The sequence below is a fragment of the Natrix helvetica genome, assembly GCF_964273705.1.
Source record: "Natrix helvetica genome assembly, chromosome: 2".
NCBI lineage: Eukaryota > Metazoa > Chordata > Lepidosauria > Squamata > Natricidae > Natrix > Natrix helvetica.
In genome coordinates, this window is record NC_138552.1 from 2,142,481 (window position 1) to 2,166,656 (window position 24,176).

A 24,176-nucleotide genomic window follows, 5' to 3' on the forward strand; every position below is an offset into this window, starting at 1 on the left:
CTAATGTAACTCTCTTCTCCTTTCTTTCTCTTTTAACCATTTTCTCTTGGGCTCTCAAAAACTCCACTTTTAATTCTTTTTCTTCTTCTCCCCTTTTCTCCTAACTTCGTCTTTTTCCTATTTTTGTGGTGATTGCATCTTTTCTTCAGGGTATTTACTTTTATTATCCGAGTAACTTTCCCCAGGGTTTTCCCTGTTCTCCTTCCTCCCTTACTGTTTTGTGGTTTCTGTCTTGTGGGATCTTCCCCTTTGTCAATCCCAGTGAAATCTTCTATCTGCATTTTATTTTAAATTACCTTCCTGTACCTCACTTGTGCCCTCTTTCACCCCCTCTCCCCCTATTTCTTGAGTAGAACTTCAATTCCATGGGTGTTACATTGCAAAAGCTTGAACACGTTATTTTTCCCCCAGCACCTCAAAGTCTAAAATCATTCAGACACACGTAACAAGATTCCTAAGTCAGATTTCTCAAAGATTGTCCTCAGTTGCTTGGAACAAATGCAGGAGACACAAAGGGTTGTCTGATCTCTTCTCGAAAACCTCCAGCGATGGAGCACCCATAACTTCTGGAGGCAAGACGTTGCACTGACTAACAGAATAACTGTTGGATGGGACCTTGAAGGTCTTCTAGTCCAGACCCCTGCTCTGGCAGGAGACCCGATACCCAGAGGTGGGATTCAATTGTTTTTAATACTGGCACAGTGGGCGTGGCGTGGCCTGGTAGGCATGGCAGGAGATGGATACTGTAAAATCCCCATTCCCTCCCCATCAGGTGGGACTCGGGAGGCAGAGAATAGATGAGGGTGGGGCCAGGCAGAGGTGGTATTTACCGGTTGTCTGAACTACTCAAATTTTCTGCTACCGGTTCTCCAGAGCTGGTCAGAACCTGCGGAATACCCACTCTGCTATCCCATTCCAGACAAATGGCAGTCCAATCTCTACTTGAAAGCCTCCAGTGATGGAGCACCGACAACTTCTGGTGGCAAGCTGTTCCACTGGTTAATTGTTCTCACTGTCGGGAAATTTCTCCTCAGTTCTAAGTTACTTCTCACCTTGATTAGTTTCCACCCATTGCTTCTTGTTCTACGCTCAGGTGCCTTGGAGAATAGTTTGACTCCCTCTTCTTTGTGGCAACCCCTGAGATATTGGAAGACTGCTATCATGTCTCCCCTGGTCCTTTTTTTTCATTAAACTAGATGTCAGGTTTCCAAAAAATGCCCTAATTGATTCATGAGCCTCGGACCAAACTTCAAAAAAAAATTAGTCATTTATTAGGAACATTTATTTTGGGCAAGATCTTTTCGCAGGCAGATCTAAGTTTTGATTGAGTTATAGCTGAACTTTACCCCTGTTCCTTTCCTCCCCTCAGTCTGTGTCATAAATCACATTCCCCTATGAGGTGCACCCCTCCCAAGCCTGCTGCGAAAGATTTATACGATCTGAAGAGAAACCAGAGTAGTAATCAGAGCTGAAAGTATGTGTGGAATGCACCCTTCTCTCACTATGACAACTTTAGGAGTTGACACTAGACATACCCAGTTCTTGCAGCCTTTCTTCATATGTTTTAGCCTCCAATCACCTAGTCATTCATTCTCACTGGCCACCTAATGAGAAGGAAGGACTCCCTGGAGAAGAGCCTAATGCTGGGAACAGCTGAGGGCAAAATAAGAAGAAGGGGATGGCAGAGAAGGAGGGGGCTGGATGGAATCACCAAAGCAGCCGGCATGAGTTTAAATGGACTCCAGAGGATGGTCAAGGACAGGAAGGCCTGGAGGAATGTTGTTCATGGGGTCACAATGGGTCGGAGAAGACTCCTGCATTGAGTCCCTTGGACTGCAAGGCCATCCAACCAGCCAGTCCTAGAGGAGATCAACCCTGACTGCTCTTTAGAAGGCCAGATCCTGAAGAGGAAACTCAAAGACTTTGGCCACCTGATGAGAAGGAAGAAGGACTCCCTGGAGAAGAGCCTCATGCTGGGAACGATGGAGGGCAAAAGAAGAAGAAGAAGGGGATGGCAAAGAAGGAGGTGGCTGGATGGAGTCACCGAAGCAGTCGGCGTGAGCTTCAATGGACTCCAGGGGATGGCAAAGGACAGGAAGGCCTGGAGGAACGTTGTCCATGGGGTCGACATGAATCGCACACGACTGACCAAAACAACCCCTCATCCTCTTTGTTGCTCTTCTCTGCACTCTCTCTAGAGTCTCCACATCTTTTCTACATCGTGGCGATCAAAACTGGATGCCGGATTCCAAGTGTGGCCTTACCAAGGCATTATAAAGTGGTATTAACACTTCACAGGATCTTGATTCTCTCCCTCTGTTCATGCAGCCTAGGATTGTATCCTATCCCTCTGTTGACAGAGGCTGGACTGGATGCACAGATGCCCTGGCAGACCCACAAGGAAGAAAGCAGCAGTTACCTGGTTAGCGGTGTCCGAGAAAGTGGCTCTGGGTGGGGGCTCCATCTGGCAGGCCCTGTCCTGTAAGAAAGAAGTTTGTCAAGCATTTCATCCCAGCATTGGAACAATGCACAGCTATTTTTTTGGGGAGTTCCAAGGGTGGGTCTATGACAACTCGCCACAGGGAAATTTTCTGCACGCGGGACAAGAGTTACACCATGGGTCCTCAAACTATGGCCCAGGTGTGGGGGGCACATGCGGCACATTAATCTGGCCCTCACGGGCCCACAAGGCTGCCCCGCCCACATCAGCCCGTCCAGGAGGCCAAAAATGGTGAAAATGGACTGGTTTTGGCCAAAAAACGGGCCGTTTTCCCCTGGATTTTGTCTGCAGAATCCTTCTGGAGGCACGGAGGTGCCCCAGGAGGGCAAAAACAGGCCCATTTTTCACCTCCCCCACCTCCAGAAGATAGACAGAGAAAGAGAGAGAGATACAGAGAGATACAGAGAGAGAGAGAGAGAGAGAGACAGACAGACAGACAGACAGACAGACAGACAGACAGAGAGAGACAGAAAGACAGGGAGAGAGACAAGAGAGACACACACAGAGAGAAAGAGAGAAAGAGACAGAGACAGAAAGAGAGAGGGAGACAGAGAGAGGGAGACAGATAAAGAGAGAGGGAGAAAGGGAGACAGAGAGAAAGAAAGAGAGAGGGAGACAGAGAGATATAGAGGGAGACACAGAGACAGAGAGAAAGAGAGAGAGACAGAAAATGAGGGAGAGGGAGAGAAAGAAAAAGAGAGAGGGAGACAGAGAAAGAGAAACAGAAAAAGAGGGAGAGACACACAGAGAGAGGGAGACAGAAAAAGAGGGAGACAGAGAGAGAGACAGAAAGGGAGACAGAGAGAGAAAGAGACAGGGAGAAAGGGAGACAGAGAGATATACAGGGAGACACAGAGACAGAGACAGAGAGAAAGAGAGAGAGAGACAGAAAAAGAGGGAGAGAGACACAGAGAGAGGGAGACAGAGAGAGAGGAAGAAAGGGAGACAGAGAGAGAAAGAGAGAGGGAGACAGAGAGATATAGAGGGAGACAGAGAGAGAGAGAGAGAGAGACAGAAAAAGAGGGAAAGGGAGAGAAAGAGAGAGGGAGAGATAGAGAGACAGAAAAAGAGGGAGAGAGACAGAGAAAGAGAGAGAGAAAGAGAGAGGGAGACATATACATATACATATACATATACATATACATATACATATACATATACATATACATATACATATATATATATATATATATATATATATATATATATATAGAGAGAGAGAGAGAGAGAGAGAGAGAGAGAGAGAAAGAGATTTCTCAAGCTCCTTGGGGCTGGGAAGAATTGCTGCCAAGCTGAGTTTCCTGAAGTGGGACCACAAGATCTAGGAAAAAGAAAAAGGCAGCCAAAAGAGCCACATGCAAAGAAAAGCAAAGAAAACACCCCCAGGAGCAAAACAAATTAACCTTTAATTTATGTGCGTTGTTTAATGGATTGCTGCGTTGGCCACGCCAACCCAGTCACATGACCACCTAGCCATGCCCTCCCAGCCGGTCTGCCCCCCCCCAACAGTCTGAGGGACCGTGAACATCACCTAACAGCCATGTGACTCACTTAACAGCTGCAGTGATTCAAAAGGCCAAAAAAAGTCATAACATGGGGCAAGTCTCAATGAATGTCTCACTTAACAACATACGTTTAAACCCAATTATTGTGGTGAAGTCCAGGGCGATCTGTATCTATGATGGTTGCAGCATCCTGGGGGGGGGGTGTCATGTGATCCCTTTTTACGACCTTCTGACAAGCAGAGTCAAGGGGGAAGACCGATTCACTTTACAACCATGGGACTAATTTAACCACTGCTGTGATTCACTTAACAACTGTAGCGAGAAAGGTCATGAAATGGGGTGAAACTCGCTTAACAACTATCTCGTTTAGCAACTGAAATGGGGGGGGGGCTCAACTGTGGTCGTAAGTCAAGGACAACCTCTAGCCTGCTTGAAAGAGCCCCGGAAAAGGGAGCTTTGCCCGGGATCCAAAGGGAAGGGAGGATTCCTACCCTGACAGGGTTGTTGTAGGTCTGGGAGGCTCTTTCGCTGAAATTAAACTGGTTGGTCAGCTTCCGCTCCTGGATGCCTCGTGTGGGGGCCTCCTCCTCTTTCTCCACCAGGATCTCCTGTTGGAGGAGGAAGGAAGGAAGGAGACCGAGCTGAAAACTAGCAAGGATTCCAATCTTCATAAGGGCTGCTCACCCAAGATTGAATGATAATTGATTCTGACGGAAAGACTCAATCCATCATCAAACTCAAAGGATTAGGAAGACAATTGGTTGGTTGGCTTATCGGTCCATCCCTCCATCTCTCCATCCAACCATCCCTCCACCCATCCTTCCCTCCCTCCCATCCTTCCCTCCCTCCATCTATCTGTCCATTCATCCATTCATCCCTCCATCCCTTTATCTATCTATCCATCTATCTATCTATCCATCCATCCATCCATCCATCCATCCATCCATCCATCCATCCATCCATCCATCCATCCATCTATCTATCTATCTATCTATCTATCTATCTATCTATCTATCTATCATCCACCCACATCCATCCATCCATCCATCCATCCATCCATCCATCCATCCATCCATCTATCTATCTATCTATCTATCATCCACCCACATCCATCCATCCATCCATCCATCCATCCATCCATCCATCCATCCATCCATCCATCCATCCATCCATCCATCCATCCATCCATCTATCTATCTATCTATCTATCTATCTATCTATCTATCTATCTATCTATCTTCTTAACTACCCACTCCCCTCATATAGGGGCTAATTTAATAATAATAATAAAATTGCGTGGAGCCTTCTTGGGGCTGCTGAAAGGACTGTGTTGTGGACTTGTGCTTTTTGCAGGGTGTTTTTGTCCTGTATGCAAGAAGGCTCCACAACCATTTGCACCCCTCAGGTGATCCCGAGGACACAGACAAACCTCCAAGTGGCCTCAAGGACCCTCTAAAAAGGATGCAAATGGCCAGCTGTCTGCAAGGAACATGATTCTTTCCCTTCCCCACCATCCAGTCAGAGCTGAAGAAGCTTCTGGGATGAGAAGCGAAATGTCTTCAAAGAAAAAGCAGAGAATCCAGTTGCCTCTTGAAAAAGCACCGTTGGGACAACCAGGACCTGGAGGACAGAGAATCTCTACAGACATTACAATTGTTGACTGTTGTGGCCTCCCCACAGTCACGTGATCAAAATTCAGATGCTTGGCAACTGACTCCTATTTATGCTGACCCCACTGTCCTGGGGTCACGTGAACCATTTTGCGGCCTTCTGGCCAGCCAGGTCAATGGTGAAGTCAGCGTCAGGCCTGCAGCCAGTTTCCTTTTGGGATCTTTGGCCTGCCACACTAATATTCTATTCTACTATACATTTTCTATGGTGGGAAAATGGGAGGGGGAATTGTACGGAGTTAGATGAGATGCAGCCATAACAAAATCCTTTCTAGAAAGCCAAGGTCATCCTTTGTCTTTGCAACTCTGCACCTGACCGGAACTGGATGGGTGGAAGATACCAACATAGCAGTGGGAGATTGGACCATGGGATGGACTTGTGGATGTGGGGGCAAGATCTTGAACTTTCAACTGGGTGGGGGAAACTGGGAAGCTTTCAGATTCGGGTTTTCCCAGATGTGCCAACATGGCTCTCTTAATCAACTGGGACTTTGAGCAATACTTTGCCTCGGAATCTGATTTAATTTTGGATGCTATTTGGAACCCTGACAGTCAGATTCACTTAACAACCAGATGACTAATGTAAGAAGTGCAGTGCTGCACTGAACAATTCTGGCAAGAAAGTTGTGAAATGGAGCAAAACTCAACCATTGTCTCAATTAGCAAACAAAACTTTTGGGCTCCATTGCAGTCATAAGTCAAGGACCAATGCAATCCTAAACTGCATTAACAGAGGGACACAATCAAGATCAAGGGAGGTACTAATGCCATTCTATAAAGCCTTAGTAAGGCCACACCTAGAGTATTCCATTCAGTTTTGGTCACTATAAAAAAGATGTTGAGACTCTAGAAAGAGTGCAGAGAAGAGCAACCAGGATGATGAGGGGACTGGAGGCTAAAAGATACAATGGACGGTTGCAAGAACTGGGCCTGGATAGTCTAGGGAAGAGAAGGACCAGGGGAGACACGATAGCATCTTCCAATATTTGAGGGGCTGCCACAGAGAGGAGGGGGACAAGCTATTCTCCAAAGCCCCCAAAGGCCAGAGAAGGAACAATGGATGGAAACTGACCAAGGGGAGAGAGATTCAACCTGGAAATAAGGAGGAATTTTCCGGCAGGGAGAGCAATCAACCCATGGAACAGAAGTTGCCTTCAGAGGTTCTGGGAGCTTCATCCCTGGAGGCTTTCAAGAGGAGATTGGACTGCCATTTGTCAGAAATGGTAGAGGGTCTCCTGCTTGGGGGAGTGGACTAGATGACCTCCAAGCTCCCTTCCAACTCTGCCAATCTGACCACCCTCAGATAGAAGATTGCTCTGAAGCCTTACCGGCGATTCCACTTTCTCTCCTATTACCACTTCCGTTTCTTCTTCTTCGCCTCCTTCGGCTTCGGCTTCTTTCAGTTCAGCGTCGAGGGCATCGAAGTCCACAACCAGGGACGAAACAGGACCCGCCACTAAGAACGAAACGGAGAAGGGGAACAAAAACAACACATTTATTTCAGAAGCCCCTGCAGAATACTGCCTCATCACCAATGGGGAAATGTTAGTGCAAATGGGGGTGGAGCCTTCTGGGCTGCAGGATGGCGGCACAGAGGAGAAAACATCCCGCAGCCATGAAGGATCCACCCCCATTTACACCACTCAGGTGACCCTGAGGACACAGATAAACAAACCTCCAAGTGGCCTCAACGACCCTCTAAGGACCAACTGCCTGCAAGGAGTATAAATCCTTCCATTCCCCACCATCCAAGCAGAGCGGAAGAAGCTTTTTGGATGAGAAGAGAAACGTCTTCAAAGAAAAAAACCAGAAAGTCCAGTTGCCTCTTGAAAAGGCACTTTTGGGACAATCAGGACCTTGGATGGCTGAGAATCTCTACAGACTTTTAGCTACACAATTTGGGATGGAGACCCTTGGAATGGGGTGGGAGTAGGAATGGATTTCTAGAGAAAAGAATTTGGACTACATGAATCATTTGCACCACTCAGGGGACCCTGAGGACACAGACAAATCTCCAAGTGGCCTCCATGACCCTCTAAAAGAATGCAAATGACCAGCTGTCTGCAAGGAGTATAAATCCTTCCCTTCCCCACCATCCAGTCAGAGCTGAGAAAGCTTCTCAAATGAGAAGAGAAACGTCTTCAAAAGAAAAACCAGAAAGTCCCGGTGCCTCTTGAAAAAAAGCACCTTTGGGATTAAGGTTTGAGAGGAGCACTCTCTCTGAAAGTAACATGTAGCCATCAGGATTCATTGCTGTCCATAAATTAATCTAATCCTCTCATAGTCATGCATATTTATGGCCATCTGTACAACTTTTTGGTAGCTTCACCAGATGATCCATCAATTAAAAGAGGGAGGAAGGCCACCCAACCACTTTTTCTATTCCATGTATAATTTAGCTGCATTTCAATCATTTCCCCTTTGCTTGCTTTTCAAACAGCAGGGGAGGCCTCTTTATTGCATTGTTTCGATACAAGATTGGCGGCCAATTAATGTAATTAATAAGCACAGGTAGTCCTCGACTTACAACAGTCATTTAGTACAAATATACACATACATAATAGCAGAGTTGGAAGGGACCTTGGAGTCCTTCTAGTCCAACCCCCTGCCTAGGCAGGAAACCCTATACCGTTCCAGACAGATGGCTATCCAACATCTTCTTAAAGACTTCCAGTGTTGGGGCATTCACAACTTCTGGAGGCAACTTCTGTTCCACTGATTAATTGTTCTAACTGTCAGGAAGTTTCTCCTCTGTTCTAAGTTGCTTCTCTCCTTGATTAGTTTCCACCCATTGCTTCTTGTTCTACCCTCAGGTGCCTTGGAGAATAGCTTGACTCCCTCTTCTTTGTGGCAACCCCTGAGATATTGGAAGACTGCTATCATGTCTCCCCTAGTCCTTCTTTCTCTTAAGCTAAACATACCCAGTTCCTGCAACTGTTCTTCATATGTTTTAGCCTCCAGTCCCCTAATCCTCTTTGTTGCTCTTCTCTGCACTCTTTCTAGAGTCTCCACATCTTTTCTACATCGTGGCGACCAAAACTGGATGCCCCTATTCCAAGTGTGGCCTTACCAAGGCCTTATAAGGTGGTATTAACCCTTCACATGATCTTGATTCTATCCCTCTGTGGATGCAGCCTAGAACTGTGTTGGCTTTTTTGGCACCTGCTGCCCTCAGCTGGCTCATATTTACAGTGGGGCAAAAAAGTATTTAGTCAACCACCAATTGTGCAAGTTCTCCCACTTAAAAAGATGAGAGAGGCCTGTAATTGGCATCATAGGTAGACCTCAACTGTGAGAGACAAAATGTAAAAAAAAAGACCAAACAATCACATTGGCTGATTTGGAAATAATTTATTTGCAAATTATGGTGGAAAATAAGTATTTGGTCAGTATCAAAAGTTCATCTCAATATTTCGTTATATATCCTTTGTTGGCAATGACAGAGGTCAAACGTTTTCTGTAAGTCTTCACAAGGTTGGCACACACTGTTGCTGGTATGTTGGCCCATTCCTCCATGCAGATCTCCTCTAAAGCAGTGATGTTTTGGGGCTGTCGCTGGGCAACACGGACTTTCAACTCCCTCCAAAGGTTTTCTATGGGGTTGAGATATGGAGACTGGCTAGGCCACTCCAGGACCTTCTTACGAAGCCACTCCTTCATTGCCCGGGCAGTATGTTTGGAATCATTGTCATGTTAAAAGACCCAGCCATGTTTCATCTTCAATGCCCTTGCTGATGGAAGGAGGTTTGCACTCAAAATCTCACAATACATGGCCCCATTCATTCTGTCCTGTACACGGATCAGTCGTCCTAGTCCCTTTGCAGAAAAACAGCCCCAAAACATGATGTTGCCACCCCCGTGCTTCACAGTAGGTATGGTGTTCTTTGGATGCAACTCAGCATTCTCTCTCCTCCAAACACGACGAGTTGTGTTTCTACCAAACAGTTCTATTTTGGTTTCATCTGACCATATGACATTCTCCCAATCCTCTTCTGGATCATTCAAATGCTCTCTAGCAAACTTCAGATGGGCCCGGACATGGACTGACTTAAGCAGGGGGACACGTCTGGCACTGCAGGATCTGAGTCCCTGGCGGCGTAGTGTGTTACTGATGGTAGCCTTTGTTACGTTGGTCCCAGCTCTCTGCAGGTCATTCACTAGGTCCCCCCGTGTGATCCTGGGATTTTTGCTCACCATTCCTGGGATCATTTTGAGCCCACGGGGTGAGATCTTGGGTGGAGCCCCAGATCGAGGGAGATTATCAGTGGTCTTGTATGTCTTCCATTTTCTAATTATTGCTCCCACAATTGATTTGTTCACACCAAGCTGCTTGCCTATCGCAGATTCAGTCTTCCCAGCCTAGTGCAGGTCTACAATTTTGTTTCTGGTGTCCTTTGACAGCTCTTTGGTCTTCACCATAGTGGAGTTTGGAGTGTGACTGTTTGAGGTTGTGGATAGGTGTCTTTTATACTGATGACAAGTTCGAACGGGTGCCATTGATACAGGTAATGAGTGCAGGACAGAGGAGCCTCCTAAAGAAGAAGGTACAGGTCTGTGAGAGCCAGAAATCTTGCTTGTTTGTAGGTGACCAAATACTTATTTTCCACCATAATTTGCAAATAAATTATTTCCAAATCAGCCAATGTGATTGTTTGGTCTTTTTGTTTACATTTTGTCTCTCACAGTTGAGGTCTACCTATGATGCCAATTACAGGCCTCTCTCATCTTTTTAAGTGGGAGAACTTGCACAATTGGTGGTTGACTAAATACTTTTTTGCCCCAATGTAAGTGGTTGTCCACCAGGACTCCAAGATCCCTCTCACAGTTACTACTATTGAGCGTTAGTGACCATTCAAAGTTACAACAGCATTGAAAAAAGTGACGTACGGCCGTTTATCACAATTACAACCGTTGCAGAATCCCCATGTTCACATGATCAAAATTGACTCACATTTATGATGGTTGCAGGGTCTCATGGTCACGTGATCCTTTTTGCGACCTTCTGACAAGCAAAGTCAAGGGGGAAGCCAGATTCACTTAACGACTGCGGCAAGGAAGGTCGTCAAATGAGGCAAAACTCACTTAACAAGTGCCTTGCTTTGCAACAGAATTTTGCATTTGGGGCTCAATTGTGGCCGTAGGTCAAGGACTACCTGTCCTGCCAACTTTCCACATCTTTTTCAACACCTTTCCCAGTTCTCCAGTAACTTTTTAGAGGGAAAATGACAAATGTACACTTACAAAAAGGGATGCATCATAAATTCCGACAAGAACATTCTATGTGGCCCTTTGACTTTGCCGTTTCTACTGGGAAATTAGCCTTTTTCATGAAGGTAGGGATGTCTGCAGGTTTGGTATATCAGAATGGCAATTCTGATATTTTCACATCAGTATTCCAGTGTTTTATATACACCACAGAAGTGAGTACACCCTCTCACATTTTGTAAATATTTAAGGATATCTTTTCGTGTGACAACACTGAAGAAATGACACTCGGCTACAATGTAAAGTAGTGAGTAAACACCTTGCATAACAGTGTAAATGTGCTGTCTCCTCAAAATAAGGCAACACACAGCCATTAATGTCTAAACTGCTGGAAAGATATCCTTAAATATTTACAAAATGTGAGAGGGTGTACTCACTTCTGTGATATACTGTAGCAGTATTCCAATATTTGAGGGGCTGCCCCCAAAAAGAGGGGGTCAACTTATTCTCCAAAGCACCAGAAGGCAGGAGAAGACGCAACGAATGGAAACTAATCAAGAAGAGAAGCAACCTGGAATTAAGGAGAAACTTCCTAACAGGGAGGACAATTAACCAATGGAATAACTTTTCCATCAACTGCTCCACCACTGGAGACATTCGCAAAGGATCTGGACCAGCAGGGGGTCCAGCAGGGAGTTGGACTAGAAGACCTCCAAGGTCCCTTCCAGCTCTATTCTGATTTCGATTGAAGTCAGCATCTTCCAACCACGTTTGACTACAACACCCAGAATGCCCCAGTCTGGCATGCTGTCAAAATGAAGCAATGGATGGAAACCAATCAAGGAGAGAAGCAACCTAGAACTAAGCAGAAATTTCCTGACTGTGAGAACAATGAATCAGTGGAACGGCTTGCCACTAGAAGTTGTGGGGGTTTTTAAGAAGAGGCTGGACAACCATTTGTCTGAAAGGGTATAGGCAAACCTCTGGCACACGTGGCCGAAGTGGCACATGGAGCCATGCCCTCTTCCAGCTTTCTGGTGTGCATGTGCATGCGACGATCAGCTGCTATTTGTGGCAGTGCCAGAAACCAGAGGAGCTGGTCTTCCAGTTTCTATTGTGCGCATGGGATGTTCGCCGGCTGATCGCTGCCCGTGCATGCATGCCAGTAACCGGAGGACAAGCTGGCTGGTGCACATGCGCGTGCTGGGAAAACCGGACGTTCCTTTCCCAGAGTGCGCATGCTCACTCGGCAGCTTCTCTTCCGGGGCACATCCCTGATGAGCGCATATGCACGCACTCCCTTTTTGGCCCTCAGCGCCATCACTGGTATAGGGTCTCCTGCATTGAACAGGGGGTGGGTCTAGAAGACCCCCAAGGTCCCTTCCAGCTCCATTATGACTGAATCCTGACACTGCAATCAAAACTTTGCCTGGTGTGTGTGTGTGTGTGTGTGTGTGTGTGTGTGTGTGTGTGTGTGTGTCCTGCAAAGTCAAAGTTTTCAACAAGGAGTCCCTCCGTCTCAAAATCCCATTCTTAATTCAGCCTTTGCCAGACCGAGCAGCCACATGTATGTGAAGTCAGCATTATGTGCCCTTGGCGCATTGCTTTAGGTTTGCTTACGGAGTCACATTTGCACTAAGCTCTTTAATTGGCGCCATCAAGATAAACAAACAAGCCCTGGTCCCGCTTATTCCAAATCCTTGATATGAATAAAGATCAAAAGCCGCCTTCCAAATAAGATTCCTGGCTGGACTGCTAAGTTCCTTCATGACAGAATCGTAGAATCCTAGGGCTGGAAAGGACCTTGGAGGTCTTCTAGTCCAACCCCGATATACCACCCCAGACAAATCTTTTATTGAAAACCTCCAGTGTTGGAGCACCCACAACTTCTGGAGGCAAGTGATTGTTCTAACAGTTAAGAAATTCCTCCTTAGTTCCAGGTTGCTTCCCTCCTTGGTTAGTTTCCATCCATTGTTTCTTGTCCTGCTAATCCTGTCTCCGAGTGATCGATGAGACAGTTCATCCAAACGCCTTTTGTAAATACCTGACAAAAGAAGCCTGCGAGATCATCCGACCCTCGTGACTGCTGGGGACCATCAAGGGCCTTTGAAGCATTCCCTCTGAGAAGCCAGGCTGCTCCTCCTTCAGCATCATCCATCTTTCATTCTGTCTCAGGTTTCCTCAATTTACTCTGGGATTTTTTTTCCTCCCAAAAAACCTGGGTTTCATTGGCTATTTCCCAGCCCTCCGATATGAATGCCAAAGGAGGGCTCCCGTCGTTGACATATTTGCTTGTGAGGATGCTTTCTGGACTTTGTTCTTTTCTTGCAGAGGTTTCACAACCCAACTAGGTAACATCATCAGTGCTGGGGACATTGCCTACTTGGGTATTGACATTAGCCAAGCTCAGACAGCAAAAAGGACCACTCAGTCCTTGGCCTCCACCTCCTCTCCTTCTCCCCATCCCCAAAGAGGAGGAGGAGGAGGAGGAGGAGGAGGAGGAGGAGGAGGAGGAGGAGGAGGAGGAGGAGGAGGAGGAAGGGCTGTCTTATGTAAGGGCCTCATAGGCATGTGCTCATGGTCCCCACAAGCACAGGGACCCCATACTAATCTGCGTATGTCAACCCTTCAATGCACCTTGTGTCATATGAATACAGCAACTGTGGGGCTGACTTGAGTATTATTGTGTTTTTCAAACCTCGCGGATTCAAATGTTTATCATGCTGATTAGTTGTTGCTGCACGGCAGGTTTTTAATGTTTCAACACCGATTTTGTTGGAAGCGCCAATAAAATAAACGTATGTTTAATTTTATCGACAGTGTACATTTTTATTCCTGTGAGTAGTTGTTGTAGGGGCCCCTGTACACTGCCCGGGGCCCATAATGCTGTTAAGATGGCCCTGGAAGAAGGAGGAGGAGGAGGAGGAGGAGGAGGAGGAGGAGGAGGAGGAGGAGGAGGAGGAGGAGGAGGAGGAGGAGGAGGAGGAGGAGGAGGAGGAGGAGGAGGAGAGAGACTGTGAAGCTCTTGGTGCTCTCTGAGCTTGGTTGTTTTCTTGCAGACCTTTCCTAACCCACCTAAGTAACATCATCAGCAGTAGAAGAGAATAGGGTTTGTTCTCTGTTTATATATTAGTAATTTGTCCTTTCAGCATTGGTGGGAGTGTTCTTGGTGCTTCCTTGATTAGATTGCTTATTTCTAGCCCTGATGAAGTTACCTAGTTTGGTAATGAAACACCTGCAAGAAAATAACCAAGTCCAGAGAGCACCGAGGACCCCACAGCTCTCTTCTTCTTCCTCCTCCCCCCCCTCCAAACCTCTCTCCCTCCAAGCACTGAAGATGTTACCCAGTTAGATAATGAGAGATCTGAAAGAAACCATTCATTGGACGTGTTGTAGGTTTATGTGTTCCTCCAACATTGATTGATTTCACTTGTCTGCCACCAGAATTCCTGCTTGAGCAGGAGGTTGGACTAGAAGACCTCCAATGTCTCTTCCAATTCTGTCATTCTGTTAATTAACCACTGGAGGTTTTTAAGAAGAGGTTAGACAGCCATTTGTCTGAAATGGTAGAGGGTTTCCTGCCTAAGCAGGGGGTTGGACTAGAAGACCTCCAAGGTCCTTTCCAACTATTCTGTTCTGCTCTGCTCTATTCTCTAATTCAATGAAAAGAAAGACCAGGGAGTACCAGGATAGCTGTCTTCCAGTATTTGAGGGGCCATACAGAGAAGATGGGGGTCAATCTATTGTTCAAAGCACCTGGAAGCAGGACAAGAAACAATGGATGGAAACTAATCAAGGGGAGAAGCAACCTGGAATTAAGGAGAAACTTCCTGACAGAACAATCAGTGGAACAACTGGATTCTCCAATACTGGAGGTTTTCAAGAAAATACTGGACAACCATTTTTCTGGGATGGTATATCAGGGGGTTGGACTAGAAGACCTCCAAAGTCCCTTCCAACTCTGCCTTTCTGTTAATTAGCCAGTGGAACGCCTTGCCTCCAGAAGCGAGGGCTCCATCACTGGAGGTGTTGAAGAAAAGATTGGGCAACCAGTTGTCTGCAATGATATAACTTCCCTGGCTGAGTGAGGGGTTGGACTAGAAGACCTCAAAGGTCCCCTTCCGACTGTCACTCTGCTATTCTCTCCCAGACTGCCTTAGTCACGGGCTTTTTCATTCCTTGGTTCTGCCTGGCGCCACGTTTCCTGCTGGGTAATCTCTTTTGTACACGTTTTCCTTTTGCCAACGATGCCCTTGGCGGTGTTCCTTGACGGTGCTAGCGATTTCTTAGATCTGAGCGTAGTTGTCACATCCTGCCTCTGCGGTGCGCGTCGTGACTTTGAGTGACCCGGAGATATCCTGGAAAAACACGTCATCATCTTGGCTGAACGGGAAGTTCAGCCTGCCTTACGCCAATTCCCTTGTGTTAAACACACGTCCTGTTTCTAGTGTCTAATTTCTAGGACTTTGGAAGAGCGTCCCGCTGGAGCCCTGGTTCTCCTCCCTTGGGAACTTTAAGATGGATGGACTTCGACTCCCAGAATTCCCCAGCCGTCCATTCTGGCTACTGTTGGCTGTTGGGAGTCTCCTCTGCCTACAATGGTCCCAAACTGGCAGGGAGACTGAGTCCACCATGAGAAAAGAAAGCGGTGGCATCTTCAGTGTCGACCTTAAAGCTGAACATCTCTTTCATAATCAAAAGTCCTCCTAAACTCCAAGAAAAAATATAGCACTGATGATGTTCCCTAGTTGGGTAAGGAAATGTCTGAAAGAAAGCAACCAAGTTCAGGGGGCACTAAGGACCCCACAATAATCTCCTCCTCCTCCTCCTCCTCCTCCTCCTCCTCCTCCTCCTCCTCCTCCTCCTCCTCCTCCTCCTCCTCTCCACAAACCTCACTCCCTTTTAGCATTGATGATGTTACCTAGTTGGGTAATGAGACATCTACAACAAAACAACCCTCAGCATCAAGGAAGCCACATTGTCCTCCTCCTCCTCCTCCTTTGCACAAACTTCACTGCCTTCTAGCACTGATGATGTTACCTAGTTGGGTAATGAATCGTCTGTAACAAAACAATCAAGCTCAAAGAGAACCAAGGATCCAACGACCACACCTAGAGTACTGCATCTAGTTTTGGTCACCACACTATAAAAGGATGTTGACTCTCTAGAAAGAGTACAGAGAAGAGCAATAAGATGATTAGGGACTGGAGGTCAAAATATATGATGAACGGTTGCAGGAACTGGGCATGGCTAGTCTACTGAAGAGAAGGACCAGGGGAGACACGATAGCAATGTTCCAATATTTGAGGGGCTGCCACAGAGAGGAGGGGCTCAAGCTATTCTCCAAAGCACCTGAAGGCCAGAGAAGGAATAAGGGATGGAAACTGGACTGAAGGAGAGATTCAACTGGGAAATAAGGAGAAACTTTCTGACAAGGAGAACAATCAGCCCCATGGAACAGAGGTTATCTTCAGAAGTTGTGGGAACTTCATCCCTGGAGGCTTTCAAGAAGAGATTGGACTGCCATTTGTCAGAAATGGTGTAGGGTCTCCTGCTTGGGCAAGGGGGTGGACTAGATGACCTACAAGGTCCCTTCCAACTCTGTTAATCTGTTAATCTGATCCCACAGTGCTCCTCTTCTTCCTCCTCCTCTTCTTTTTCACAAACCTCCCTCCCTTCTAGCACATGATGCTACCTAGTTGGGTCATGAAACTATCTGCAAGAAAACCGCCCAGCTGAGAGAGCGTGAAGGACCTCAAGTACGTTAAGGTCCACCTGTGTGGCTCATCCCCATTGCTTTCCTCCGCTCTCCAAAGGTTTGCCTACTCAGGCCAGGTCTCTCCAACATGCAGGAGGCGCATTGCTGTGCCCAACTTGCTTCGGACAAAACCTACCGGAGGAGCTGGCTCTTACGCCCTGACGGCGGCCCTCGTCCGAATCTTTGAAGATCAGGTTCCCACAAAGGGAGAAGTGAACTGCCATCTGCTCCACCACAGAGGTCTGCTTGTAGGCCCTTTCCTTCGGAGAAAGGAAGAGAGAAGAATGGCTTCACTCCGGCTCTTGTTTCACCTTCTCAACATCGGTGCTTTGGCTGAGCCAATACAGGAAGAATCTTGCAAAAAGAACTCTCCAGACAGCAGTTGTAGGGTTGCCGTGTGCCCGGTTACTTATATTTTTTTGAATTTTCTTCTCCTTCCCCTCCCCACTTCCCAGAATTTCCTCCCTTGCAGCGAGGAGAGCTTCCTAAACTGCTTTTCTCTGCAGGCAGGTTGTGCTTCCCTGCAAGCTAGCTCAGCTCTGCAATCTTGGTTAGTCAATTAGCACCCGGGGCTATATGAAACTGGCATGACCCTAATCAGTTTGATCCCAAAGCCTTCCTTTTGTATCCTAAGTCGCCGGGTGTTGTGTTCTGCCGGCGGCTTGTGGAGCTGGCAGCAGAATCGGACAGCGAGGAGGTTGGGGAGGAACCTGGGCCAGTCCTGGAGTCTGGGGGAGGCTCTGAGGAGGGCTCTGTGTCGGAGGCAGTGAGGGGGCCAGGGCCTTCTGGGAGTTATGTGCTGCCCCTGGGGCCTCCAGAGTCTAACATCAGCGAGGCAGAAGAACAGGGGGAGCCTGTTCCCAGTGTGCTCATGCGCAGAGCTGCCAGAAGGCCAGAACAGCTAAGACAAAAGGGGCAACTTGGGAGTAAGGCTTGGAGATGATTGGCCCCTCCCATAAGACACAAAAGAGGAGCAAACGGGACGTGAGATTTTGCAGGAAGCAATTAGTTCATCTGGTCGGTTCAAGCTTTGAAAAGTTCTGTTTGACTCTGTGCTAAGTTTGGCCTTGCTCTGCATTTGGCAATTAGGCCTCTGGCAGCGTTTCAAGGGAGATAAGGTGGGGTGTTTATCAACATTCCCCTGAAAGACTGTGGCAACTCGAGCAGACATTTGTTGGACTCTTCACAGACTGTTTGTGAATCATTACGGGTTGAGAATGACCATAATTCACAGCCGTCTAAATAAAAGAGGGTTTTTGGGACTACGATTGTGATTTATGCTTTCTCCGCAAGCCTAGGTTAGAACACTGAGAACAAGAAGCCAAAACATTCCTTTCAATGTGAATTCTCCATTGCGTGCTTGGTTACTCTCTTGTAATCCCTTTCTCTCCAATGAATGTAAACACAAATACTGATTTCCCTTTTGTTAGTTATCCCAGAGCCGAGGTGAGGATTCCAAAGGGTGGGGGAAATAGAGAAAAGGGACATAAGATTTCCCCCTTTTCCCCCCAGTTTCCTTGTGAGCAAAATTCCAGAAAATGAACCTTCCTTTCTGCTAGGGCTCACCCGAGTGATTGAGGCCATATCCTCCAGGAAACCAGAAGTGTCACAGCAAGAACGGCTGGGAAAATAGCAAAACCCAGCCGCCAAACCGTCATTGGGAACTCTTTGGACCAGAACCATCCTGAAGGGACAGTGAAGAAGGAGAGGTGTTTCAGATGACTGCGAGGAGCCAGGCAAGCTCCATAGCAGGTCAGAAACAAGCTCTCCAGATTGACGGTGAGGGTGGTGGCCATCTTTTAATGTCTGCTCTGGAGCTGGGGCAACCGGACTAAGCTTGGAAAAGGAGTGCTGGGACCAGGAGAAAGATTGGCCAATTCAAAGGAGGCCATATCCTCATAATGATGTTAAGTATTTAGGGGCAATTTCTTAATAAATCTTTTCTAAGCTTTATTAGAGTCCCAGCAACTCTCTTGGTGTTCTCCTTCTTTGGGAGCCAAAGAATTCCTGCAAATTCTAGATTAAGTGTCGATGGGCAGATGAATGGAAAAAAGAGTCCTGCATCTCATTGAATGGGAACAATGCTACTACTTGGAGTTTTAAAGGGGGAGGTCTAGGACAATTCACCACCGCTGATCTGCCACTGCTGGCTCACTGCCATTGGCTCGCACACACAAACACACACTCTGTGTCAGACCTGCAAGCCATCTTTTCTTTTGGACTTCAGGCCTGCCACGCTTTCTACTGTGGAAAAATGGGAGGGGGGATTATACGAAGTTGGTGATATGTAGCCATAATAACATTCTTCTTAGAAACTCAAGGTCATCTTTGTCTCTGCACCTGACCGGAACTGGATGGGTGGAACTGCCAGCATGGCAGTGGGAGATTGGACCATACGATGGACTTGTGAGTGTGGGGCAAGATCTTGAACTTTCAGCTGGGTGGGAAAACCTGGAAGCTTTCAGATTCGGGTTTTCCCAGATGTGCCAACAATACATCTCTAATAAAGTGGAGCTTTAAGGAAACTCAAACCTCAGAGTTTCATTTTGTTGGGGGTGTTTTCTGGAACCCTGACACTCTGCCTCTTCCCCCATTGCTAATGAGAAAGGGTCAGAGATAAATTAGAGAAAAGGAGGAGGAAGAGGAAGAGGAGGAAGAGGAAGACAATAACTGTGGGGTTTTTGATACTCTGTGAGCTTGATGGCTTTCTTGCAGACATTTCATGACCCAACTTGGTACCATCATCAGTGCTAGAAGGGAGTGAGGTTTGTTCTCATTACAATATTACCCTGTCAATATTGGTGGGAGTGTGGATTTCTTCTGGCTGATTCCTTGATTAGGATATTGTTTTCTGCTTGATTGTTTGTCTGGAGTTAATCCCTGCTTATCTGCCCAGGGCAAGTCATTCCATGGCAAGTCACTTGGGGTGATATGGCAGGGGTGAGCCGGGGGTGACAATCCAGCCAGGATGAGCTGCCAGTGGCAACCCAGTGGCGGAGACCTGGGGGTCGGCAAACCGGTAGTAGCGGCGAGCAGGTTGCAACCACCCAGCAGTGGTGAGTTATCCCATTCCACCCTTATCAGGTAGGACTAACAATTCTGTTGCTTTTGTTGTTTTCTCTTCCCAGGAGATCCAGGGAACGAGAAGACAGGAGACTGTTCAAATAACCTCAGGGATACCCCTCCTTTTGCAAGAAGGGTTAGTGGCCAGAAATTGGGGTGATTTGCAAACCAGGTGTCCTAACCGAGGCTTCCCAAGAGCATGGAGCAAACTCCTGGTCCCAGCAAAAAACCCTTTTATTAATTGACTGTGAATTCTGTTCCTTCACATCCAGTAAAGTCTTTCAAGGGAGGATTTACAGTCACAGACCTTATCTGGCTTGGACAGCTGTCAGGCTGATATCTGCAAAACTTGGCAAGGAGCCTCGGAGAGTCACAAACCAATGAAGCGAACTAATTGTCTCCTGCAAACTCCCCTCCCCTTTTGCTCCCATTTTATTCCCTCTGGGAGGGGCCATTCATCCTCCACCTGTGGCCTTACTCCCAAGTGGACCCCTGTTCTTTAGCTGTTCCCTTCCTCTGGCAACTCTGCGCATGCGCACACTGGGAACAGGCTCCAGCTGTTCTTCTGCCTCACTGATGTCTGACTCCGAAGGCAGCTGATCACTGTCAGACGGCCCTGGCCCCCTCTCTGCCTCCGATGCAGAGCCCTCATCCGAGCCTTCCTCAGACTCCAGGACTGGCCCATCTTCTTCCCCAATCTCCTCACTGCCCGAATCTGCTGCCAGCTCTGCTGGCCACTGGTGGGCCACAACACCAGGCTCTGATTTTACCCAGAAACTAAAACCCATTGTATTGAAAAGAAAAGGCAGGCTCTACATATTCCCGTTTTAAATTGATTTCGTTCAGGCCTGCCCTACTTTAGCAGGATCAATGGTTGCAAAACGGGGGTGAGCGGAGGGAGAAACACTTACTTTAAAACTGTACCGGACAATGTTCTGCGGAGCATGGGGGTTGTTGGCTGTCAGGATGCGGGTTATTTCCTCTTTCAGTTCCTGCAGAGGAAAAAAGAGCCATTCCTCGCACACCATTCCCACAGGGATTAACAGGCCGGTGCATAAACAGACACATTTAACCAATACGTAGGATGTTTTTTTTTTTTATGCTGAACTTTTCCCCCAAAATGAAGCTGCTCCGGGTTTCTGTATTGGCTGAAAATCTGACCTGTAAATCAATACAGGGAGTCCTCGACTTACGACCATAACGGAGCTGACAATTTTGCTCATACGTCATGATGGCCATAAAGCAGATCGACACATGACCGCTCGAGATTTTGCAACCTCTTTTGCAGTACAGGTGGTCCTTGACTTACAACCGTTCGTTTAGTGACCGTTCAAAGTTACAACGGCACAGGAAAAAAAATGACTCAGGGTTGTTTTTCACACCTACGACCATTGCAGCCTCCCCCGTGGCCATGTGATCCAAATTCAGATGTTTGAAAATACTTGGTTCATACTTATGACCGTCGCTGTGTCCCTGGGTCACCTGATCCCCTTTTGCGACCTTCTGACCAGCAATGGAGAAGCCAGATTCACTTAACAACCGGGTGACTAACTTAACAATTGCAGGGATTTACTTAACAATTGTGGCCAAGAAAGGTCATAAAATGGTCCAAAACTCACTTGACAAACCTCTCGCTTAGCAACAGAAATTTTGGGCTCAAGGACCACCTGTGGCACTTTGGCCCTCATCATTAATTGGTTCTGGGAGGCGTGATGAGTACCAAATACGATGAGTAACAAACCATTTATTCCCCGTAAGGAATAACCACAGTGAGTCACAAGGCAGCTCACACCGACAGGTTTTGCGTTGAATATCAAATGGAACAGTGAATCCCGGGAGAAAATTTTCATTTCAAAATGTACCGAGTACCGAATTTGATGAGTTCCAAAGCAGTTGAGCACCAAGATACCACTATATGTCCCTAATAATTCGAAAAATTCCTGCAACCGTTCTTCATATGAGCAGAAGAAAGGGACCTTGGAGGTCTTCTAGTCCAACCCCCTGTTCAAGCAGGAAAACCCATATAATTTGAGACAAATGGCTGTCCAATTTCTTCTTGAAAACCCCCAGTGTTGAACCCCCAGAGCTTCCGAAGGCAAGCCGTCCCACTGATCAATTAACAGAGTAAAAGAATGCCTGAGTTGGAAGGGACCTTGGAGGTCTTCTAGTCCAACCCCCTATCCAAGGCAGGAAACCCTACACCATTTCAGACACAACCTCTTCTCCTCCCCATTTCAGCCTCTAACCCAAATTGACTTTAAGCCGAAGTGGCACAGTGTTTAGAGTGCTGTACTGCAGGCTACTTCAGCTAACTACTAGCTGCAGTTCAGCAGTTCAAGTCCCACCAGCTCCAGGTTGACTCAGCCTTCCATCCTTCCAAGGTGGGTAAAATGAGGACCCAGACTGTTGGGGGGGGGGGGAATGCTGACTCTGTAAAACCGCTTAGAGAGGGCTGTAAAAGCACTGTGAAGCTGTGCATATAAGTCTAAGCGCTATTACTATTGATATATGGAAGATTGGATGGATGGACGACGATTGATTGGATGGATGATAGAGAGAGAGAGAGGGAGAGGGATGGATGGATGGATGGATGGATGGATGGATGGATGGATGGATGGATGGATGTAGACTCAGCCTTCCATCCTTCCAAGGTGGGTAAAATGAAGACCCAGATTATTGGGGGCAAAATGCCAACTCTGTAAAACTGCTTAGAGAGGGCTGTAAAAGTACTGTGAAGCGGTATATAAGTCTAAGGGCTATTGCTACTTACAGCATCAGTCAGGTCCAGCTGGTCTGGAGGCTTGATTAATGTCTTGGCCTGGGACCATTCGTCGGCCCCCTCACCCACTTCCACGCCCCCCTCTTCATCCTAGAAGAAGAACCATGCAGCCAGTTAGTAATGGGTAAGGAGGACTACCAAGGCTTCAGGAAGTCCCTTCAACCATTCCAATCCGCTTCTACATTGACAGACTGAAATAGTTTGGGATTGTTGCCTTTTGAGGGGTCTGTGATGCTCTCCGAACTTGGCTGTCTCGTTGCAGATGTTTTATGGCCCACAATAGGTAGCATCAGACTGATTAGATGATAGATAGATAGATAGATAGATAGATAGATAGATAGATAGATAGATAGATAGATAGATAGATAGATAGATAGATAGATAGATAGATTATTAATATTATTACACAGAATGATTTTGCTACGTGTTATAAAGCATTGCCAATATTCACTACATCCAAGTGAAAGAGAATGGAGATAGATAGATAGATAGATAGATAGATAGATAGATAGATAGATAGATGATAGATAGATAGATAGATAGATAGATAGATTATTAATATTATTACACAGAATGATTTTGCTACGTGTTATAAAGCATTGCCAATATTCACTACATCCAAGTGAAAGAGAATGGAGATAGATAGATAGATAGATAGATAGATAGATAGATAGATGATAGATAGATAGATAGATAGATAGATAGATAGATAGATAGATAGATAGATAGATAGATAGATTATTAATATTATTACACAGAATGATTTTGCTACGTGTTATAAAGCATTGCCAATATTCACTACATCCAAGTGAAAGAGAATGGAGATAGATAGATAGATAGATAGATAGATGATAGATAGATAGATAGATAGATAGATAGATAGATAGATAGATAGATTATTAATATTATTACACAGAATGATTTTGCTACGTGTTATAAAGCATTGCCAATATTCACTACATCCAAGTGAAAGAGAATGGAGATAGATAGATAGATAGATAGATAGATAGATAGATAGATAGATAGATAGATAGATAGATAGATAGATAGATAGATAGATAGATAATTAATATTATTACACAGAATGATTTTGCTACGTGTTATAAAGCATTGCCAATATTCACTACATCCAAGTGAAAGAGAATGGAGATAGATAGATAGATAGATAGATAGATAGATAGATAGATAGATAGATAGATAGATAGATAGATAGATAGATAGATAATAGATAGATGATGATAGATAGATAGATAGATAGATAGATGGATGGATGGATGGATGGATGGATGGATGGATGGATGGATGGATGGATGGATGGATGGATAGATAGACAGATATAATATTAATATTATTACCGGTTTGGCTGAACTGGTAATGGTTTGGTGGCCTGGGTAACTGGAACCAGCAGCGACCCAGGCCTGCCACGCTCCTGAACCGGTTACCTAGCTGGGTCACAAAACGTCTGCAAGAAAACCACCAAGCTCAGAGAGCTTGTCTTCACTGTCTGAATCCTAAAAAAGCAACAAATCCACATGAGCCTTTGGATAATTTATTTCCATCGTGTCTTCGCTTCGTTTAAATCACCCTGATTTGAAGAATGACATTTGGAGTTTCCTCTGATTGCCTTCTCTTCCCCTCCTAAATTAATAATAATTCCGGGGCCTTCTCGCAGGCTGCACGATACATTTCAAAATGT

At 46.3% G+C, this 24,176-nt stretch overlaps 1 protein-coding gene across 1 annotated transcript in view; it reads right to left on the reverse strand.

Annotated features, from left to right (window-relative positions):
* Positions 1-24,176, reverse strand: part of DNAI1 (dynein axonemal intermediate chain 1) — a gene marked incomplete at both ends in the record, with an annotated part of 91,430 nt that overhangs the window by 54,543 nt on the left and 12,711 nt on the right. Inside the window, 6 exons of the mRNA XM_081940455.1 lie at positions 2,420-2,479; positions 4,497-4,613; positions 7,004-7,131; positions 16,775-16,898; positions 20,613-20,693; positions 22,472-22,570. Coding sequence (XP_081796581.1) covers positions 2,420-2,479; positions 4,497-4,613; positions 7,004-7,131; positions 16,775-16,898; positions 20,613-20,693; positions 22,472-22,570 — 609 coding nt within the window. The remainder of the gene's footprint in view (positions 1-2,419; positions 2,480-4,496; positions 4,614-7,003; positions 7,132-16,774; positions 16,899-20,612; positions 20,694-22,471; positions 22,571-24,176) is intronic.